Source organism: Sus scrofa, chromosome 1 (assembly GCF_000003025.6).
Source record: "Sus scrofa isolate TJ Tabasco breed Duroc chromosome 1, Sscrofa11.1, whole genome shotgun sequence".
NCBI classification, from domain to species: domain Eukaryota; kingdom Metazoa; phylum Chordata; class Mammalia; order Artiodactyla; family Suidae; genus Sus; species Sus scrofa.
In genome coordinates, this window is record NC_010443.5 from 273,433,886 (window position 1) to 273,456,081 (window position 22,196).

At 61.3% G+C, this 22,196-nt stretch overlaps 1 protein-coding gene across 10 annotated transcripts in view; it reads right to left on the reverse strand.

Moving 5' to 3' along the window:
* The window catches only part of VAV2 (vav guanine nucleotide exchange factor 2), a 173,109-nt gene that overhangs the window by 130,744 nt on the left and 20,169 nt on the right, over window positions 1–22,196 (reverse strand). For all 10 annotated transcript variants that reach the window (XM_013987084.2, XM_005654613.3, XM_021071375.1 and 7 more), the window contains exon 2: window positions 5,521–5,637. In XM_013987084.2, coding sequence (XP_013842538.1) covers window positions 5,521–5,637 — 117 coding nt within the window. The remainder of the gene's footprint in view (window positions 1–5,520; window positions 5,638–22,196) is intronic.

The following is a 22,196-nucleotide window of genomic DNA, read 5'->3' on the forward strand; positions in this document are numbered from 1 at the left end:
CTTGAGCCAGGTGCTTCTCCTCTGAGCCTCCGCGTGCAGGCCTGCAGAATGGGGTAACGAGCGCCAACCTCGAGGCGCCAGGAAGGTTACGTGGGCGGACCCTCGGCCCCCAGCGCACGAGGCGATGAGGCCGTCATTTCGTGAGTATCGTTCTCTGCAACCTCCGACACACCAGGAGAAAGCCAGGGAAACCCTGCAGCCTCGCCAGGATCCTCCGTCCACAATTCACAACCAGATTTCCCGCTACGGCCACGGCGTCCTGGCGAGACCCAGCCCAGACCGGCCACCCATCCGGCCTACCCACGGCGCCTTCCTTTCCGGGGCCCCGGGCATCCCGCAGACGCCCAGAACAGGGCACAGGGCCGCACAAGGGAACACGAGAGGGAATCACAGGCCATCGGGGAGGGAGCGGGGGCCGGGTCTCAGCCGCAAGCCTTGCCGGCCCATGCTCCCCACCCCAGCCGGCTCCGCCTGCAGCCCCCATCTCAGGCCCTTAGCTCAAATCTTAGCTCAGATCTTTCCCGACAAGACTGGTTTGAGCAGAAATCCAATACCTTTAATGTGACCGTTCGGGAAAATATCAGAGACAGAGGCCAAAAAAAACGAGAAAAAAAAAAATGACTTCCGGAAGCAACTTTCTGGATCCTTCAGCTCCTGCTGGAGCTGGCCGGGTGAGTTAGCCAGAAGAGGAACCAATTCTAATAAAATGATAGGCCCTGTATGTGCGCTTCCTGGCTGAGGCCTTTACCACTGCCACACCCTGCCCTCGCTCGAGCCCCGCAGCAACAACAGCTCAGAAGCCCAAGCACGCGGAGATCCACGCGGGCTCTGACCGATGGGGAGCCCCTCCCACCACCCTCCACGCCTGGCTCCGGAGGAGAGAGGAGGGTGCAGGGCCCGGGCCTGCCAGCCGCTCCTGGCGAGCGAGGCAGCTTCCCCGGGCCCCGGCCACCCAGGCTCCTGCAGCCTCGAGGGTCTCCAGGGGTCCGCCGACCTGCTGGGCCTCCCAGGGCTCCTGCTGGGCTCAGGAAGGAACTTTCTGGGATTTTGGTGCACCCCAAAACATCAGCTCCTCTCTGCACCTGCCCTAAAGGGACGTCGGGAAGGGGAAGCCCAGGGGCCAGGGGGCCAGGCCCTGCCGGTTCTGGAAACAGGAAGAACACCAGCGAGTCGGCCCAGCGCTGCAGGGTGGCTTCCTGGGGAGAGGGGTTATCATTCCCCAACAACAGGGACTTTTGCAGCTGAGCTCTCACCTCACACGACCTCGTCCACACCGCCATCGCAGAAGTGGGGCTCCCAGCCGGCCACGGCCAGCTGGGGGAGGCGGGGGCACACTCCTTTTTCCTGCCATCAGCGGCGCAAGGGCTAATCCAGGTGACCCTCGGAGGGCAAAGGTCACGCCAGTCTTCCCGTTCGATCTCTAGCAGAGTAAGTGCTTCATAAAGACTTGATAAATCGAATGCCCGATGGAGGCGCCCAGGGCTCGAAGGTCTTGCGCTTCCCACGGGCGATGCCACCATGAGAGACTCGGGAAGCTGAGAGGCCGCTGCTTAGAAAAAGCCCCACAGGAGTTCCCGTCATGACGCAGTGGTTAACAAACCTGATTAGTAACCATGAGGACACAGGCTCGATCCCTGGCCTCGCTCCGTGGGTTAAGGATCCAGCATTGCTGTGAGCTGTGGAGTAGGTCACAGATGTGGCTCGGATCCCGCGTTGCTGTGGCTGTGGGGGAGGCCAGCAGCTGTAGCTCTGACTAGACCGCTAGCCTGGGAACCTCCCTATGCTGCAGGTATGGCCCCAAAAAGACAAAAAGACCAAAAAAAGAAAGAAAAATGACAAAACCCCACACCCCGACAGATCCTCAGCACGATAAACTGTGTCAATAAGAACAAAAGGAAAAACTCTGGAAATTTCAAAACCAGCCTGAAACTAACAAACCAGCATTCCCAAAAGGACCCTTTCCAGGCCTGAGTCCCTGAAAAGCGAAGAAAAGCCTTAGCCCCTCAAATCCCCACCTCCAAACCCTTCCCCCTTTGTCCAAGAATCGGCCTTGGCATCATTCTCAACACGGGCCCCAGGCAGGTCCTGGTTGGCAGGGACTGGCACTGCCCCGGGGACGGACCTTCTGCCCCCGAGGGGCCAGCATCACATCCTCACGTCTGATGTCACTGAGCACACCCAGACCCGCCTGGCTGTCCCACTGGGCGGGGCTCCTAGAGGGGGACGAGCGAATCTGTGCCATGGGGACCTCAGCGAGGGTCTGCCATCTCTGTGCCCAGAGCCCGCTGGCACGCAACCTCCTTCCCAAGTCCATCCAGGAAGTCACAGCTGAGTGAGGAGCCCGGACCCCCCCAGACCTGCTCCTCCAGCAGGCGGGAGCCCCAGCTCTGCCAGCCTGCCCACAGCTGTGCCTGCCCACCTGCTCTGGGGCGGGGAGAGTCCCGTGTCCGAATCTGAGAGCAGAGCAGGCGGCAGCACGGTGAGGGGGAGCTGGGGCCATGCCCGTGTGTGTTTCCCAGGGCATCCCGTCCCTGGACGTCATGTGCAAAGCACACGGGCAGTGGCCCCCACCGTGGGGAGAGCATGGTTCAGCCTCAAAGCTGCCCCTGGACCCACATTGAACTCAGCTCGGAGCCCAGCCCACAGATTTTCCAGACATGAGAGAAAAGCAGGGGAGGAAGAGAGCGGCCCCTGAGACTCAGCCCGATGGACGGAGAGCGCGGGGGGCAGGCTGGGCTCCGGCAGGGGTGCGGCATCCCTGGGAGCGGCCGGTACACATGGCAGGCGGCCCCGTCCCAGGCGGGCAACCTACCCACAGGGACCCCCAGGCCATGCCACACGACGGAGAGAAAGCCAGAGCAGCAAGAGGAGGGCAGCTGAGAGCCGGGCGAGCTCCCCAGACATGGGCCTGGAGCTGAGACCCCACCGACGGCTCTGCTTTCCGCTCAGCAGACCTCGGAGGGTGCCACTCCCAACGCCCGTTTACAAACAGGACTTAGAGGAAGTCTCCTGGGCAGGGCCACCGCTGGTGACAGCAGAGCTGGGACCCAGCCCAAGGGGGTCCCAGGTCCATGGGCTAAGCCGCCTGGCTCTGACTCCCAAAGTGCCGGTGTGAAGTCTTCACCAATGAAATAATGGAGAAAAACGGGAGGAGGCCGCCACAAACCTGCGCTGGCCCGGTTCCACTTCACCCGGACCCGGGGGTGGGGCGGCAGAGGCAGCACTGCTGTTTAATGAGCACCTGCTATGAGCCAGCACCGTGCTGGGGGCTCCCGGTCCTCGGGTCCCTGCATCATCTGTCAAGGTTATTGGCCACTAAGGGGACCCAGACTGTGAACTGGGTCCGTGAAGCGCAGCGGCAGAGCCAGGGCAGCTCATAGCACCTGAGCTGCCCTCCTGAGTCCCAGCACCCCCTGCAGAACGTGGGGCTGAACTGAAGCCCTGAGGTTCCGTGCCAGGGCTGGGCAGGTGGCCACCTCCCTTCCTTTCCCGACAGCCATGCTGTGACTCGGGGTCCAAATCCACTGCCTGCCCCCCCCAACCCGAGGGCCCTTCTGTGTGCATCTGGCTTGTCTCCGGAGGTCAAACCGCCCCCTTGGAATCACTGACGCCCACAGTGGGGGGCACCCCCTTTCAAAGCACGGAGGTGTGGTTGGCCGGCCACGTGACGAGGGTTTAATCCAAACTTATGCACCTCTCGCCTCACTGCCCTCGGCTGCAGCAAGGCCAAAGCAGCGCCCAATTATGCACCGACTCCTCTGCATTGCACAATTATTCTAAATACCAGTCGTGCATCTGAGTGTGTTCGTGAAAGCGTGTGTGTGTGTGCATGTGTGTGTGAAGGCCCCTCCCAGGAGTCCCCAGCCATCCGCTTCTTCCCTGCCCAAGGCGCTGCTGGGGAAACAAGGAGAAATACGAACAAGGAGGAGGTTCTGATCCACAGGAAAGCAACTCTGCAAACCGAGAAGCCCGCTTGTGGAAAAGGACACCAGCCCAGCTCCACTCGCATCCGCGGTTCCCGCCGCAGTGGACGTGCCCTGGGGCAGAAGGAAGCCTGGTGGCCTCAGAGTCCCGGGCCGGTGCCCCAAAGCCAGAGGGAATTCTGTGAGTCATTTACGAGAGGAAGAGGAGCTTCTGTCATGGCTTAGTGGTTAATGAACCCAGTGAGTATCCATGAGGACACGGGTTCGATCCCTGGGTTAAGGATCCGGCACTACCGTGAGCCGTGGTGTAGGTCGCAGATGTGGCTCAGATCCCACATGGCTGTGGCCATGGTGTAGGCTGGCAACTACAGCTCCGATTCAACCCCTAGCCTGGGAACCTCCATATGCAGGGTACAGCCCTAAAAGACAAAAAAAGAGAGAGGGAGGGGGTAAGAGATGCCTCTAAGAGCTGGGTGATTACACAAGGTCCCCTAAACGGGTCCGCAAGTCTTATTTCTAGAGAATTTCGGAACCAAAGAAGAATACCATCAGGCCCAAATGGCTTATGGGAAAGTCCCAGTTATTGATGCTAATTTGACACTTCATAGCTCTTCAAATAAGGGCTCCTCTCAGAACTGACTTCTCGGCATTTGCAACTGCAAACACAAAACCCCTCTTGCACTTCAGAAATCCTGTATTCGCACAACATCTACTCGAACGCCGGGTCCCTGGTAATGGCCCTCAGATAAAGTGAGCAATAAGCATCCTCTGATCGTTCCCATCAGCAGGTGGAGCTGGTCCCCGAGTCGTCCGGGAAGTGGCCGTTCCGCAGAGCCTGTGCCAGCGGCAGAGGGCAGGGCCAGGCAGCGTGGCTCTCCAAGAGCAGGCAGGGACTCGAGGACACCTGGACCACAGGGCAGCCCAGAACTAGGTCTGACTCGAGCCCTCGGCCACCTATCCACCAACCAGATGTCCCGGTCCTGACCCTCCTGTTTAAAAGGACGGACCTGGGAACTGCGGTGCTTCTGGGTGGTAGGTGACGGGCCACACTGGCACTCTGAACCCAGGCTTGCCAGGAATTCACAATGAGCCACACCCCCAACCCCGGCCTTTGTACCTGCTCCTCACCTGTGCCAGCAGGCGTCCTGCAAGACAGCCGCCAGGGGCACTTTCTAAAAACACAGGGAGACTTGACTTCCTGTCTCATCTGCCGCCGATCTAGGGGTCACCTCCAGGAACCAGGGAGCTCAGATCATCACCCCACCTGCTCCGAGCACCACCATAAACACGACCCCTGCATCGTCTCAGTCAACCCCCACCCCCACCCCTGTGAGTTGCTGCCCATCCCCCACGAAGGAGCGGAGATTTGGGGCAGAAAGTAAATGTTCGGAGTCACGCGCCTAGAAAGGTAGGGCTGGACCCGATTCTGTGATGCTGTCCTCATCACACCCTGAACAGCCTGAGAGGCCCCCAAACACGACACGCACCCCCCCCCACCTGTTTGTAACACACCCCAGCCCTCCCCTACCCACCCACTCCAGGGGGAGGGGCCCGGCCCGGCCCGTTCACCTGCAGCGCCAGGGAAGAGGCCACTCACCTTCCCGAAGTCTCGGACATCGAAGAGGTCGAAGGGGTCAAACAGCTCGCTGTTCCTCAGCCCGAACTTGTCGTGGCAGACTTTCAGGAAGGTGCGAATGTTCTTCAAACACAGGAACTAAGGAGAGAAGGGGAATTACTAAACCTGCACCCTGTAAGGGCTGCACCCAAGCGGCAAACTGCCGCCGCGCGCCGCCCTGGACCGGCGCTTCAAAGCTCCGATGTCCTGCGGGCCCTGATGTCCCCGGCAGTCCTGTTCGCCCTGGCCATTCCTGACTGTTTGCCCAGAGATCCAGAAGTTTCAACGCTGCCAGGTCTCGGCTAGAACCAAATATGCCCGCTTTCCCTCCGCAGGGATGGCGTGCACACGCACACACACACAGACACGTTCACACGGCCATTCCCGGCACAAACACACCCTATTACTCCACGTGACAAAGCCCCAAGGAAGCCATGGGGACCCTGGGGGGACACATGCCAGACACAGCGGGGGGCTGGTGGGAGCACAAAGGCCAGCCTGGGGCGTATGTCCTCCACCCAGTACTCAGCCTCTGAGCCCCTGCAGTGGGCGTGGCAAAGCAGCAGGTGCAGGAGGTGTGGGGCGGGTGGGCGAATAGGACCACCAGCTTCCCGTTCCCATGGAGGAAGGGCTGAGAAAGACTTGGGGGCAGCAGACGAGGTGGCCTGGATGCATACCTTAAAGTCACAGGACCTAGGTTCAAATCCTCTTCAACGATCTCAGCCTGCGGGACCTGGGGAGAACGGCTATGGCTCCCGAGCCTGGACCCCTAACAGGACACTACTGGCCGGGTCAATTACAAACCCTGATGGCACAGAGGAGGCGCCAGGTACGTGGGAGCCATCAGCCCCCCTGGTGCAGCTCGGCGTGGCTGTCCACGAGGTAAGGACCGCGGTGCACACAGCTGAGCAATAACCCAGGGCTTCAGACCCCCCCGGCCCCCGCTGCCATTAAAACCTTGCGAAAGGCCCAACAGCTCGATGCCAAGAGACCTGCACAGAGCCTGGGATTGCTCACCAGAAATTTAGACGAATGGACAGATCGAGGTGACGGACAGGCCAGAATCAGAAGCCACAGGAGGCCCAGCGTAAAACCAAGCTGCACTGAGGGCTCCCGCCAGCCACATGGTGCCCCAGCAGAGACAGGAATCTTCCCAGCCACCCACCCCCGGCGGGCACCTCCCCCGGCCCTGGAGCAGCCTCTGCATGGGGCCACTCCTGCCTTCTGGCTGGGGCTGCTCCCTGGTCACGGAGAACACCGGCTTGAAAACCTGTCATATAATATTACTCCCTATCTTTGTGTATCTCCGTGTATCACTGTGTCTATTTGTATCAGTGTGCGGCTTCGTGGATCTGTATCTCTATCTGTGTATCTGCGTATGTCTTCGTGTATCGAAGTGTATCAGGTGTATCACTCTAACTGCAAGTGTGTATCGAAGTGTATCTGCTGTATGTGTATCTGTGTGCGTGTACCTTCGTGTATCAGTGTGTGTCAGCGTGTACCTGTGTGTGTATCTGTGCACCTGCGTGTATCTTTGTGTATCTGTGCATCTGTGTGTACTGGTGTCTATCCATGTGCAGCTGTGTGTGCATCGGTGTACACGTGAACGTTTTCTGAACACATGAGAGTAAACTGCAGATGTGACCCCCTTTCCCCCAAACCTCTGAGTGTGACCCCCGCCTCCACCCCCACAGCGCCCCTGTCAAAATCAAGAAATGAACGGGAGTCCCACACATCATCCCATCTGTAGCCACTGCTCACATTTCATCAAAAGACGAAGATAAAGGACGACCAGAAGGTCCTGATAAAGACGACACCCGCCCCCGGGGCCAGTCCCGATCCTGCGTGATTTAGTCATCACGTCTCGTGTTCCCAGGAACAGGAGTCTCCGACGGAACTTTCTAGAATGATGGAAACGTTCGGTGTGTGCCATCCAGTAGGGCAGCCACCAGGCACACGTGCCCACCGAGCGCCGGAAACGCGGCCAGTCTGACGGCACGAAGGCACTTTGCGTTTAACGTCATCCTGCCCAGTTTAAGCCTCACGGCCACACGGGCCACAGCTACTGCTTTGGACGGCGGACCAAACACAGGCCCCGTCTTTGTCTTCTCGCACCTGACAGTTTAAAGAACAGACACGAAAGGACACACCCTGACCCGACGGACCCAGGAGAAGGCCAAGGAAATCCACAGAGACAGCAGGAGGGTGGGAGCCCGGGCTCGGGGGCGGGCAGTGTAACCGGGACAGAGCGTCGGTCTGGAACAATGACCACGTCCTGGGAAGAACCAGGGGTAGGTGCTGCTCAGCGGTCTAGACGTGCTCCAAGCCACTGAAGGGTACACTTAAAGTGGCTACATGGGCAAATGGTATGTTTTGGGTCTTTTACTACCAGAAAAAAAATTTTAATTAAAAAAAAAAAACAAAAAAAACAGAGAAACAGACTGGCAGAGCGGAGGCCATGTGACAACGGGGAAAGGGTTCCAAGAGAGGCTCCGGGGAGTAGCGGAGCCCCCAGGAGCTGGGACCGACGCTCCCACCAGGCCCCGAGGAAGAGCCTGGGGACACTTGATCTCAGGCTTCCAGAACCCGGCCCAAAGGCGCCTGAGCTGCTTTAAGCGCCCCCATCTGGGGTCCCCACGCGCTGCCGCCTGCAGACCCAGGAGGCAGGTCAGAACCCACTCCTACCAACCGGCCCCCTTGCCCCCGCGGCCTCAGACCCCTGCCTCCTGCCTGCCCCGGGCGGCTGCAGCTTCCAGCCTGGCTCCACTATTTTCTGCACGTCACTCGTCTCTAATTTCCACCAAGCATTTATTTTAATTCCTCCTCGGCCTCCCATTTTTGGAGTTAATTACACAGCTCCCGACCATAATCACACAGCAAGGCCGGGCTTCCTTTCAGGGCTCAGAAGGGGGCAGGCGCCCGGCGGGCACAGCGTCTGCCCGGCCTGGGCCCGCCCCCAGCGTGGCCACTCCAGCCCCTCACCATCTCAAACCACTGCCCGTGCCGCTCCAGGCGCACCACCCCAGGCACCGCGGACCAGCCAGGGACAACAGCCGCGCAGACTGATTCGGACACTGGGCAAGGGACGCAGCGGGGCAGGGACAAGTGCTGGGCCCGGCTTCTGGTCACAGGGCTCCGCGCGCCCAGCTCTGGGCCGCCCGCTCCTCCCTCCCTCCCTCCGTGACTCACCCACTTTACAGGGAGGGAGACTGAGGCCCAGAGAGGGGAGAACTTTGGCTCCAGATCAGAGGTGACTGAGCTGAGACGTGCACCCACGTGTGGTTCAGAGCAGCAAAGGCCCTTTGAGGAGGACAGGGCTGGCCGAGTCCTGGGTCCCCCAGGTCCCCTGGGTCCGGAGTACTCACCAACAGCTTCTCCTTCACTCTCATTGAGGGCCAGTTCGAATGAGCCCCACGGTCACCATCTCGCCCATCGTTCGACTGGGGAAACTGAGGCAGGGAGGGAGCAGAACAAGGAGGGCCCAGCCCCCTTCCCCTTCCGCTAAGCAGGGACAGTGGGCGACTCATGTCCACTCACCTGGGAGCCCCCTCCTTCCCCACCTCCTTGGGCCCCGGAGGGCGTGTGGCCGGAGCCTGGCCCGTCGGAGCCTCGGGATCCCTCCCTCCCAGCAGGGCCGGCTTCCGATTCCAGCAAAGAGACTCCTGAAGGCGTGAGGGAGCGGATGCGGGGACCCAGCAGCCGCAGGCACATCTCAGCCACAGGCTGAGTGACAGCGGGCAAGGGCGGCCCAGTGGCCAGTGTGAAGCCAGAAGCTGCCCCTCCTTGGCCTGTGGCCGGAGAGAGCCTGACGGCTGGCCGTGTCCCTGTGGCCTCAGGGGCAAGTGGCATTCTCTCTTTGCAGCCCTGGAGGCCCACGACAAAGGGCGGCCACTGCTTTCCCAGCGTCTGGAAGCTCAGCCTCCGAAGTCCAGCTAAGCAGCCCCAATAACAATCCGTCCCCAGAAAACTGGCCCTGTGACAAGTGGCCCCGAGCGAAGGCAGCGCGGCTGTTTTTGTTCAGGGCACCCCCCGCGCCCCCAGACCCAGGCAGGGCCCCAGGCAGTCCCTCTTCAGGCCTGGCCGCTGTGCCCAGAGGGGGGGCCGCCCGTGTCCTGGGTGCGTCAGCCTCTAATCTCGGGCCCTTTTCTGCCTCCTGCGACCTAATCAGGCTGAAATCAGATTAGCGTGAGCACACAGGCTCTGTGACCAGACGCCAACCTCCCAGGCGCGGCAGCACAGGACAGCCCAGGCCTGCTGCTCACTGTCACCTGCCACTTAGCTCGGGGACCCTGGACGTGAGAGGCAGAGCAGAGCCCTGCGAGCCAGGGCTCATGATCTGAGCCTCAAGCCCTCGATGCACCGGGGAGGGGGGGCTTCCTGTGGGGAGCTTGAGTGGCTTCTTAGTGGCCAACCCGCTGATCAGGGAGACACTGCTAGGGATAGCCCCACCGGGTGGACGAGACACAGGCGCCCCGCCCCACGGGGCGAGCAGCCCCTTCAGGCCATGGCCCCGCCACCATTACCCCTCCCTGGGCTTGCTGTCCCCCAGAAGGTGCCGGAACAGGAGCCCTGGAGATCTTGCACCCACCCAGCAGCTCACACACCTTAGCGCTGAGAGGCAGGTACTCAGGGGAACAAAGGCAGAGGGAGCTGACAGCCGGGTCACAAGGCAGGCTCTGTGGTGTGAACGGTTCGAGGCCCAGGCACGACCCCAGGCGAGAGAGGGAGGGAGGGAGCCGACAACAAACAGTACTTGCTTTCCTGCTCCAGTGACAAACTCACGTCCCGCCTGCGATGACAAGGGTGAGCCCCATTCCCCAGACAGGACAACGCGAGGCCCAGAGCAGCCAGGCCACGGCTGGGCCCAAGTTCCTGCTGGAAACAGGCTGCAGGGATGAGGACCCCAGGCCCCACCCCCGGGGGGGGAGCCCAGGACCAGGCAAAGGGGCGGGGCCGCCATGTTCAAGGCCAGGCTCACTGCGGCCCACCCGTGGGAGCTGTGCAGGGCCTGGGCCTGGGTGCTGGGCTCTGTAGGCTGTGACTCACCCATCGTCTGCACAGACTTGCTCTGGGCTGCACCCCCACCCCCACTGCGTGTGCTTACAAGTCTCGCTGCTTCAGGGAGGGGCTGGACCAGGATCTGGGGCCCTGGGCATCCAGAAGTTGGCTCATAGGAATCTCAGAAGCTCCCAGGGAGCAAGGGTTTCCAGGGCACCAGGCTCGGGGCTAAGGGCTGCCCTGCTCACAGCAACCCAGAGTCATTACGGCACCTCCTCATTTACAGACTGAGGCCCCGAGAGGGTGCCCAGCCTGCCCAAGGCCACTAGCGAGGATGTGACAGAGCTGGGAACACACCTGGGTCCGTCTACCCTCCAAGGCCAGACTTCTGACCTTTAAGCTCTCTTGAAGTTTGTAGGTGGCTGAGCAGGGTGACACCAGGGTTTTTGTTTTTGTTTTTTTAAAGGAAAACAATGCTTGCAGGGTAACGACGTCTGTTCAGGGCAATAGGGAGACACTGAAGGTAGAAGTCCAGCTTTGGGGCTCGACGGGCAGACTCCACACACAGAAATGGTGGCTCGGGGATTGGCCAGCGGGGTCGGGGGGAGCCCCACTTCGCAGTTCACGGGGAGCTTTTGCCTTCATGTCTGCATCCCATCTGCCCCTACCACGGACTCGCATTGAGCCCCCGTGTGCAGGTCGGAAACAGGCTCAGAGACGTGGCAAGGAGGAGGCCGACCTCCCTGAGTGCCCCTCGCCCCTTACAAGGCCTGTCCCGGGGAAGTCCCTTTGCTGCCCCCCAGACTATGTCTGGAGGCCGGCGGCCCGCAGTTCCTGGCATCGATGCTCCGCTGAGGTCATGGGCTCCACGGGGACGCCCCCTGCAGGGCGCTCCCCATCCCCGTCCACCCTCCCCGCCCTGCCGGTGGTCACTGACATGCAAAGCTCTTCTGGGGATGCTGGCTGGTGTCCCCAGCCCACCCACTCCATCACACAGTCCCACCCCCCGCCCGGGGTCTCCAGGGCAGGGCCAGAAGGCACAGGCCCACACTCCACCCCAGACCCCCAGGTAAGAGCCCTGGCCTGGCTACAGGGCAGTGTCCGCTTCAACTCACCACCCCTCGTCTTCTCCCGCCTCAGTTTTCCCATCTGCAAAGTGGGAAAGCCTTGCCCTCCACCTCCTACGATGCGGGGCCCTCACTCCAAAGAACGGCTTTAAGAAGGGACCAGTGACACGGGGGCCACTGCCTCCGGAGATCCTGAAGTCCCTGGGTCCCACGCCGCCCTGTGACGTCATGCCTGGGAGGGCGGAGGCAGGGAGCTGGCCCCCGCAGCCCCTCCAGGCCCTGCGACCTGCACTCAGGGTCAACATTCCTCCTGGACACAGCTGGGGAGCAGCCACACCCCGGATGGACCTGGCCCTCCACCCACACCTCTGCCGGCCCTAATCGGCCTCGAAGCTGACGCCCAGGACCGGGGAGAGACCACCAGCCAGCCAGAGCCTCCAGGACGGCCAACATCGCGAGGCGACAGCGACGTGAACACCACGGAGGGCACAGGGGCAGGTCAGCCACACAGCTATCACGAGGACCGGAACTTTCTTTCAAAACCTCTGCACCTTCCCCCCCCGGGGGGGGGGGTCTACACATCTGAAACCCGCATTCTACAACGCAGGCTCCAAAAAGGTCCGTGGACGGCACTGAATTTCCTGAACTACTTCAACAAGTGGCACTAAAACGGTACTTCACGTGACAAGTGGCTCTGCTTTAGCTGGCACAGTATAACCTCCTGGGCCAAGCTGCTGCCGATCCGACGCTCTGACTGGCAGCTGACGACGAGGTCTTTGATCAATAAAAAATGGGGAAATGAATTAATTTCTTGTTTTATTTATGCCGTGCTCATTCCAAAAGCCATTTTAAGTGACTTCGTTACTATTTAATAGATGTAGCTTGCTAGAATGGCTTGTGCAAATTTGGGACCCTTGGGGTAAATAAACAGGTGTCCCTGAGGGGACAAGCTGGCCAGCCACTCCATGGGGGCAGGGCTGAGACCCTCTTCTCCCGCTGGGTTCCAAATACCGCAGGCGACGCCTGCAGCAGGGGCTCAATACCCGGGGAATGAATGGACGGACGGGTGAGTGTCTGATGCGGACGTCCCTGAAATGGCCCAGCTTTGCGCCCAGCAGGGAGATTCCACGATGGCTTCAGAGGTACCCAGGGCCCCATGGACGGCCGCAGCTGCATGGGTGGCAACCCTCACGTGCAGAAGCATCTCTTCCCCAAACGAGCAAGCAGTAGAATCTGGGGTTGGCCATGACCTCTCAGCAGGGAGGGTCCGCCACTCGCTACACCTGCAGACAATTTCGGCTCGGTGGCAGGAGGTGGCGGGTATTCATCCCTGATCACCCATCTTACAGAGGGGGCCGCAGGCTCAGGAGGTCTGGACCTGGGATTACAACCAGTCCGCCCAACTCCACAGCCCCGGACTCACACGCCTGCCGTCAGGGGCCAAGGTGCCCCCCGCACGGGGCGGGGGCGCTCCCAGGGCAGGGGGCAGGGACTCCGGCTCACCCGCTGCTCCAGGCAGGGACCGGACCTCGACCCTGCAGGCCCAGCAGGGGTTACTGCGGGGCGTCGGGGACTGGATTGGGTCTGGCCAATTTAACAGGGACGCTTCCTCCACCCTGTCCGTCTCCTCGGCTGCGCACACACAGAGACAGAGGCAGACGGACGAGCTCCCGCGGCCTTTGTACGCGGCTGCTGTAGGGAGGGGAGGGGGCTTTCCTTTGTGCCCCGAGGTCTTCCAGGGGCCGGCCTTGCCCCACAAGGAGGGCAGGAGAGGTGGGATGGCTGCATCGTGCCCACCGCTGTGCCCGCCACTCGCCGTCAGGCGGCTTAGCCCAGCAGCCGCCGGATTCTGTCCAGAAAGGACTGAGTCACCGTCTGCCTTGAAGTCTGATGCTCAGAAGTGCTGAAACACGGTTGGGCGGGATTCCACCTTCTGAGACACAGATCGGCGGCTGCCGGGGCCCGCGCCCAGCGCTGCGTGGACCTTCTTCCATCCACGTCTGCACGCGGCTCTGCTGGACTCGCCAGCTGCCCCACTTGGTCCACCAGGGCCAACCCACAGTGAGGGCAGGACCAGCTCTGACCCAGGTGGGCTGGTCCAATCTGGCCACTGAGCAAGACGCCTCCCTGGAGGGCCCCCCAGAGCCATGGGGGGGGGAACCTGGGGGCAGCCCCATGGGAGGGGCTGGGGACAACCGCTGAGCTCATCTCCCTGGGCCTCTCGGATCCCAGTTCTCCTCCCAGCCGGGACATTACCTTCCCACCCAGACCACCAAAAGGTCATTCGAAATGCACTCGGCCTCCTCAGGGCTGGAAGGGGGTCCCTCCAAGACAGATCACAAGGCCGGCTTCAACAAGCTTCCTGACCCCTGACTCCTGACCCCGGAGCTCTCCTCCCACAAGGATGTCCTGACCCATTTCCAGTGTCCTCTGGCCCTCTGGCCACTTCCTGGAGCACTGGGCACGGACCCAGGCCTCCCACCCAGCCACTCCCCTCCCCCTGTGACCCAGGAGAGCGGAAGCTGCACACACAACCCTGGCACCTGGCGCTGCTGGGGCTCTAAGCCCCGATCATGCTGCTCCCATGGCTCCCGGCCCTGCTGTGCCAGCCCGCTCCCGCCACACGGCCTTCCACCGTGGGTCACAGCTGCATGGGGCCACCTGCTTGCCACTCTCCAGACAGCTGGCATGGTGAAACGGAGAGGGGGGCTTCCCGTGAGGAGGGGGAGGGGGCTCAGCAGGGCCACGGGAAGCAGGTTTTGAAAGGTTAGGGGGTCAAGCTCCAGCGGGCGGGAGACGCCTTGGCAGCCAAGCCCAGCCGGGCTGTGCCGAGCTGATGACGCCCACAAAGCAGTCACTCCCCCCATCCTGAGCTCAAAGTACTTCCTCGCGCGCACTGAAGGGGAACACATCAAGAAAAACAGTCCTGGAAAAGCACTCGGCGGCAGGAAGGCTGAGCAGAGCAGGGAGGGGCTGGGGGCCCAGGAGCCTCACGCAGAGAGCCATCTGCAGTCGGCAGGCGCTTAACAGACACCTACTGTGTGCCAGGCCCTGCCCTGTCCCCCGGCACAGGGAACACAGACAAGGGTGCAGCAAGAACTCCTCCGAGCCCACAGCTGTCCAGGGAAGGATCTGGATGGAATCGGTTCCCAGCAGCCCTCAAAAGATCCTCTGCTCTAGCTAATGGCCTGTGTGAGCTGGAGGGATAAAAACTAGCCCGAGTTATCAAGACTTCAAGGTCAGGGTCAAACCAAAGGTTTTCTACAAAGCCGGCAGGAAATTGCTTTTCCAGTGTCTCTCCGTGCGACCCTCTTCGCGAGCCGGCTTCTGAACGCCAGGGGGTTCAAGCCCACGCTCCTGCTCAGAGAGACGAGCTCGGCCGCCACCTGACACGGCGCCCCCTCCCCACGCCGGCCCCCGACGCCCCTCCTCCCCCTCGTGCAGCCCTGAGCCAGGCCATTAACTCTGGCCCCCGAGCCCTGTGAAACCGCGCCTTGTCCCTGCCATCTCATTTTCTCCGTCTCCTCTTCCTTCCCGAAAGCGGCCTCAAGGTCACCATCAGAGCATCCGTCCCACGCTCCTCCAAGCTCCTCTTCCCCGATCCACCCCAGAGAGACCCAGGCAGAACACACCGGGCTGATTCAGTTTAACCCGCTCCGCCCCGCCCGCCACCCACTGAAACGAAAGCCAAATGCATCTCCTAAAGGCCAGGGGGCCCCAGCCCCTAGCTCTCCGGCCTCAGCAGGTGTACGGGAAGAGAACCGGAGCTGCAGGCCACACAGCTTCCGAAGCAGGAGCACAACATGAAGCACCCTCTGCGTTGGGAACCAGAGGCAAAGCCAGCCCTTCCCAGGGAAGCCGGGGAAGCCGGGGAAGCCGGGGAGCTGCGGGCTGCCCTCTCCCCCCAAAAGAGGCCCAAGCCAGCCTCACGCACGGGCCAGCATCAGAACTCCTCTTACGAGTTTCCTGAATGGCTCAGTGGTTAACGATGCCAAGTAGGATTACGAGGACGTGGGTTCGATCCCTGGCCTTGCTCAGTGGGTTAAGGATCTGGCATTGCCGTGAGCTGTGGTTAGGCCGGCAGCTGCAGCTCTGATTCAACCCGTAGCCTGGAAACTTCCATATGCCGCAGGTGTGGCCCTAAAAAGAACTCCTCTTAGACAAGCAATCAAGTGGGCAGCCTTTCTATGGGGCACTGGGGGACAGGACTGGGCCCTTGGGAAAGTCAGAGTGGGAGGGGAGGGGACCCTGGGTGACTTTCCACTCCAGAAGAGACCCCAGAGGCACTCCCGGAGGCCCCCCCCTCCCCTCCAGGGAGGCCCACAAAGCCTCGGTGGGGGGGTGGGGGGGGAGCAGCTTCCTCACCTTCCAACAGGGCTCCCTGTGATCCCCTGGAGCTGCCACCAGGGGTGAGTCTGGTGCCAGGGGGCGCCCTGAGGGCTTGAGGCAGGTGGGCTCTGCGGACGTTAACATGACCGTCCAAGAACAGACAGCAGCCCCGTCTGCCAGATCCGACGGCTGAGGCCTGAGGATGCGCTTGGCCAAGTGCAGTGTCTTGACAGGCTCCCCCAAAGATACGACCCCCAGAGCCTCTGAATGTGACCTGGTCTGGAAAAGGGCTCTCAACAGATGTAATTCAGGATCTCAAGACCATCCTGGATCAGGGCGGCCCTAAAGCCAAGGGCCAGTGTCCTCATAAGAGGCACAGAGGAGGGACACGGGGCGGGGCAGAGACCGGGGTGATGCGGCCACGAGCCAGGGACGCCTGGGCCACCAGGAGCTGGGCGAGGTGGGCAGGTCCCTCCCCTGGAGCCCAGGGCAGCGGAGGGGGAAGCACGGCCCTGCAACACTGTGGTTTCTGACATCTCTCCGCCAGAACTGGGCGAGACGGAATTTCTGCTGATGGAAGCACCCAGTCTGCGGTCACCAGATGGCCGAGGTCCCAGTGGGCAGGAGGTACCCTTAGGCCCTGAACCACGACCTCACCACGGCTGGTGCAGCCACACCCACTGGCCCTCAGCAGAGGTTTATGAAAGGATGGATGGGTGCACACATGCGTGCCTGCAGAGACGGATGGACCTCCCACCTGAAGCAAAGACAGACAAAAACCCAGGTTCCTCCCACCTGTCTCCCAGCTCACAACCATTCATGCTCCTTACAGGTTCCCCCATGGCCCCAGAACCCTGGACCTGGCACCCTGAGACCCTCAGTGAATGTGGTTTGGACCCCCCCCCCCCCCCGCCAGAACCAGCCAGCCCAGGGGTCTTTGGAGGGCAAGGGGTCCAAAGAGACCCCCCAGCCCCAAAGAGACCCTCAGCCAGGTGGGGGCGGGGGAGCCAGGATGTGGCTACCTTGGGCCCCAGATCCACCTCCTTGTCACCGCTCTCTGAATATTATGGGACCCAGCTCTGGCTTCCGACCCCCTGAATTGCAGTTGGGGGGCTTGGCAGGTCCAGCTGGCTTTCAGGCAGAGACGTCTGGGTTCAAATCCTGAAGCCTCCCTGGGAACTCTGCCCCCCCCACCCCAACGACCCCAGCTCGGGCCCCCAGACCTCCTGTCCAGTGGCCACCTCCAAGTCTCTTTAGGAAGTGCCCAGCTCGGGGACCCCCACATCAGGGGACCAAAACACACCTGAGAGCCACCTGTCTGCTCACCCAGGGGCTGGGGACAGCACCTGGAGGCTGGGTGACACCCCCACACACACCCACCCGCCTCCGCTGGTGGGAAACCAAGGCAGAACACACGGTGTTTGAAAGGTCCTACCACCGGGAGCAGCAGGGACAGGCATCCTTCTCGAAGCGCCACAAGGGCCGCAGAGGCTGTCGGTCAAGGCAGCATGCGGGACGTGCGGGGCCCTGGCTCCCCGGCCAGCACACATCCTTGCCCGGAGAGAGGATGAAGTGTCATGTTCTGTGACCGTCCCCACAGCTCCCGGCGGCTCTGACAAGCAGCCAGCGTCCGGCTGTCCACGGGCCACCTGCTGAGGGCCTGTCGTCCCCACACCCTGTCCTCTCCACACATGGCTGCTGAATCAGCTCTGTCACCGTGGGGGGGTTGGGGGGTCACCGCCAGGCCCGATGGGGAGCCGTGGCCATGCAACAGCCACACGGGGGCGACCCGCGCCCCCACCCCGCCTCGCTCCTCACAGGCACCCCAAGGAGTCTGAAGAAGCGTATCTCCCGAGGATGCTGGAAAGGACCCAAAACGCCCGAGGCAGGAGCCACACACGGTGGACGCTCAGGGAAACCCGAACCCACAAAGGTGCAAGCCCCCATCCCAGGAAGGCTGAGGGCGGCGAGAGGACCCCTCCCCATCCGGGAATGGAAGGCGGCTGCGGGTGCCCCCAGGCTCGTCTCCGCCACACAGCCCTGCGGGGGCTCCACCCCAGGGGCTCGGGGCGGCGCTGCAGGTGCAGGTGCTCCTGTGGGAGGGGCCCCGTGGGCGTGGGCGGGCGAGCTGGTGTTCGCTCCGGGTTGTGACCAACGAGGCCCAACACAGAAAGGTCTGCAGGTGGCCACGCACTGAGAGGGAGGGTTTTGAAGTCCTGGCAGGTGGAGGGTAAGATGTAAACACACTTTTCCTGTTTTTAATTGGACTTTATTTTCATGACGCCGCTCTGCGTGTGCCGTAAACGCAAGTTTAGCTGGGTGGGGAAGGCAGGTGCTCCCCGCTCCTGCGGCCTCAGCGGGCAGACACCCTGCCAGGCCCGGAGGCAGAGGTCAGGATGCCTGCGTGGCTCTGTCCGCAGCGAAGCGGCAGCCTCCATGGGGGCCCTGCTCCTCTGAACACCTGCCCCTGCGGGGTCTTCCGCCTGCCGACAGCCCCCACACAAACCCTCATTCAGTCCAACATTCACTACTCATGCGCCAAACAGGCAGGCCCGGGTTCCAGGGACCCACCGGGAGCCACGCCCCCCCAAGAGGCAGCCAAGGGGACCGGCAGCTCCCGATGCCAACGCCAAGCACCCTCCTCCACTCCCCTGGCCTCCCTGAACAAGGGACGACCCTTAAATAGTAATCCCAAGAATTCCCCGAAAGCTCAGCAGGTTTGGGAATCTACACGGTCTCTGCTGTGGCTCAGATCACGCCTGTGGCACAGGTTCGATCCCCAGACAGGGAACGTGCCACAGGTGGGGGAACAGGCCAAAACAAACAAAAAACCAGAAAATAACAAGCAGGAGGGAGGACGTGGACAAACGGGAACCCTGTACACGGGTGGCAGGAGTGGCAAATGGTACAGCCCCAGTGGAAGACAGATGAAAAACCAAAGCACTGCAGGGTCCAGCCATCCGCTTCTGGGGATACACCCAAAAGAACTGAGAGCAGGTCTCCGAGAGACCCGTGCACAGCCATGCTCACGGCAGCGCGACTCACCACAGCCCCAAGCGGAGCAGCGACCCCCGCCCCCCCACCGAGGGACAGGTGGGAAAGGACCACACGGGCGGTCCGTACAGGGGAACGTTATTCGGTCCTAAAAAGGAAGCGGCTCCGACACAGGGTACAGGAGGACGCTGGCGGACACGAAGCTCAGCAGCACAGGCCGGTCACCCAAAGACACACACTGCGGGATTGTGATTCTCTTTCCCTGCGAGCCCTGGAGGAGTCCAATCGATCGGAAAGCAGAGGGGCGAGGGGTGGGGTGGGGAGGGCACGGGAAGCCGTGCGACGGGCAGAGTTTCGGTTTTACAAGATGAAGACTGCTGGGGGCTGGATGGCAGGGGTGGCGGTGCCGCAGCGCGAACGTGCTTAACGCCCCCGAGGTGCACACTTAAAGGTGGCTGAGGTGGCCAACTCTTGCGTGCGCTTCCCCACAATTGAAAAAAAAACACCTGCCCCCTGCCCCGGCCTGGGACGGAGGACTTTGCCTCCCCTGGGTCCACCCCCACCCCCCACCCGCCCTGCAGCCCTTCCTGCTCCCCCCACCCCCGCCCCCACCCCCACCCACCACCCCTCCCACGCCCCACCCCGCCCCGCCCTCCACCCGAAGCCGCTGGTCTCCTGGGAGGGTCTCTGTCGCTCCAGGTGTCGGGGGAGGAGGAGCAGATACAGCCTCAGAAGTGGACACAGTGGGTCTGGGCCAACAGTGACCCAGGCCTGCAGGGGTGGGGGGCCAGGCGCGGGGGAACTCGGCCTTCCTAAGGGGTTTCTTCCTTTTTGTAATTTTTCCAGGGACTGGCCATGACTTCTAAGACTCCACTTGGGAGGGGGCTCGGAGGAGTGATCCCGTGAACGGCACAGCCCGACACGACAGCCAGCGCAGCAAGTTTCTGCGGAAGTCACCTTCCGACAGGCAGAACATAAGACCCACTCAGACACTGCACTTTCTGGAAATTCCAGCCACACCAGCGCCAGGCCCTGAGCACTGGGGGGCGCGGGAGTCGGGCAGGGGGGTGCTCCATTGTCTGCCAGGCGAGCAGCTGGGCTTTCTCCCCTGAACTTCGGGTCAGGAATGTTCGCAGCTGCAGACTCTCCCCTCCCCCCCGCCCCCACCGCCCCCACCCGGGTGGGAGCCAAGCGGGGGAGGGAGGGAGGCTGCGCCAGGGCTGGAGGACAGAACCCGTGCAGGGAGGCCTGGGGCTCAGGAAACACCTCCCAACCACTGTCTGTGCACAGGAAACCTGAGCCGCCGCTCCGCCCGGCCCCACCTGCCAGGGTGCACGGGGAGGGGGCCCCCACGGCTCACCTGCCCGCAGGTGCCCAGGGCCAGGGCTCAGGCTGCATCCGGTCCCTCCGCCTCTCCCCTTCCTGAAGGCCTTGCCGCTTCCAGTGCCCTAGGGCTGGAGTAAGTCTCCCACTCTACCAGGTGGGGAGACTGAGGCCCAGACCAGCCCGGCGCCCCGCCCCCGTCACCAGCTGCCAGGGGGTCCTGCGTGATTTTGCTGGGGCAGGAATGGGGCTGGGGCACCACTCCGCAGTACCCCAGCGTTGTCCTCCCTTCCAGGAGGAACCACCTCTCCCAGATAAGGCGGGAGGGAAGGAAGCAAAAACCCACAGGGCCTCCCGACCTAAAGCCGAAGGCACCACTGACCACCTCAGGGGCCTTTTCCATCCAGCTTCTTGACCCTGCCTTTTTTTTTTTCTTTTAAGAAAATTGACTGTTGGGAATAACACAATACTGAGTCCTGGCATTTCCTCACTGGCAGCAGAAGCGTCCGGCTCCCAGCTGGGGGTTTGGAATCTCCCCCTGGCCTGGCCACGCTTCCACATCCCATGGCCCACAACCCCCTCCTGTGGGGCATTCTGGTTATCGGCACAGTTTCACTACTATATTTGCAGGACAGTGGGCGGCTCTCTTCCTCAGAAGCAATTCTCTCTTGGGGCCAAAGGCTTCACATCCACTAGAGGTGCATTGTGGTAGGGCCACCATACATGACTGTCACAACCCACAAACTTTAGTCCAGATGGGCTCCACCAAGGGGAAATGGTTGGGCCAAGGAGAAAACTCCAGGCAACCATCACTCACCTCCATCCATCCCTCCATCCACCCATCCATCATCCATCCATCCCTCCATCCATCCATCATCCATCCATCCATTTATCCACCCAGCCCTCCATCCATCCATCATCCATCCATCCATCCCTCCATCTATCCATCCATCCATCCATCATCCATCCATTTATCCATCCATCCCTCCATCCATCCATCATCCATCCATCCATTTATCCACCCAGCCCTCCATCCATCATCCATCCATCCATCCTCCATCCATCATCCATTCATCCCTCCATCCATCCATCATCCATCCCTCCCTCCATCCCTCCATCATCCATCCATCCATTTATCCACCCATCCCTCCTCCATCCATCATCCATCCATCCATTTATCCATCCAGCTCTCCATCCATCCCTCCCTCCATCATCCATCCATCATCCATTCATCCCTCCATCCATCCATCATCCATCCCTCCCTCCATCCCTCCATCATCCATCCATCCATTTATCTACCCATCCCTCCCTCCATCCATCATCCATTCATCCATCCATCATCCATCCATCCATTTATCCATCCAGCTCTCCATCCATCCCTCCCTCCATCATCCATTCGTCCATCCATCCCTTCATTCATCTGTCCATCCATCATCCCTCCATCCATCCATCCATCATCCATCCCTCCATCCATCATCCATTTGTCCATCCATCCCTCCATTCATCTATTCATCCATCATCCCTCCATCCCTCCATCATCCATCGTTCATTCATCCATCTTCCACTCATCCATCCACTTATCCACCCATCTCTCCATCTATCCATTCATCCATCCATCATCCATCCCTCCCTCCATCCCTCCATCATCCATCCATCCATTTATCCACCCATCCCTCCCTCCATCCATCATCCATTCATCCATCTATCATCCATCCATCCATCCCTCCATCTATCCCTCCATCCCTCCATCATCCATCCCTCCATCATCCATCATCCATCTGTCCATTCATCCATCCATCCACCCACCATTCATCATCCATCACCCATCCATCATCCCTCCATCCCTCCATCCCTCCATCGTTCATTCATCCATCTTCCAAATGCCAGTCAGGCCCACCTTTGTGCAGGTACAGGGGCCCTAAGCAGGAACTGCACGCCCCTGTTCCC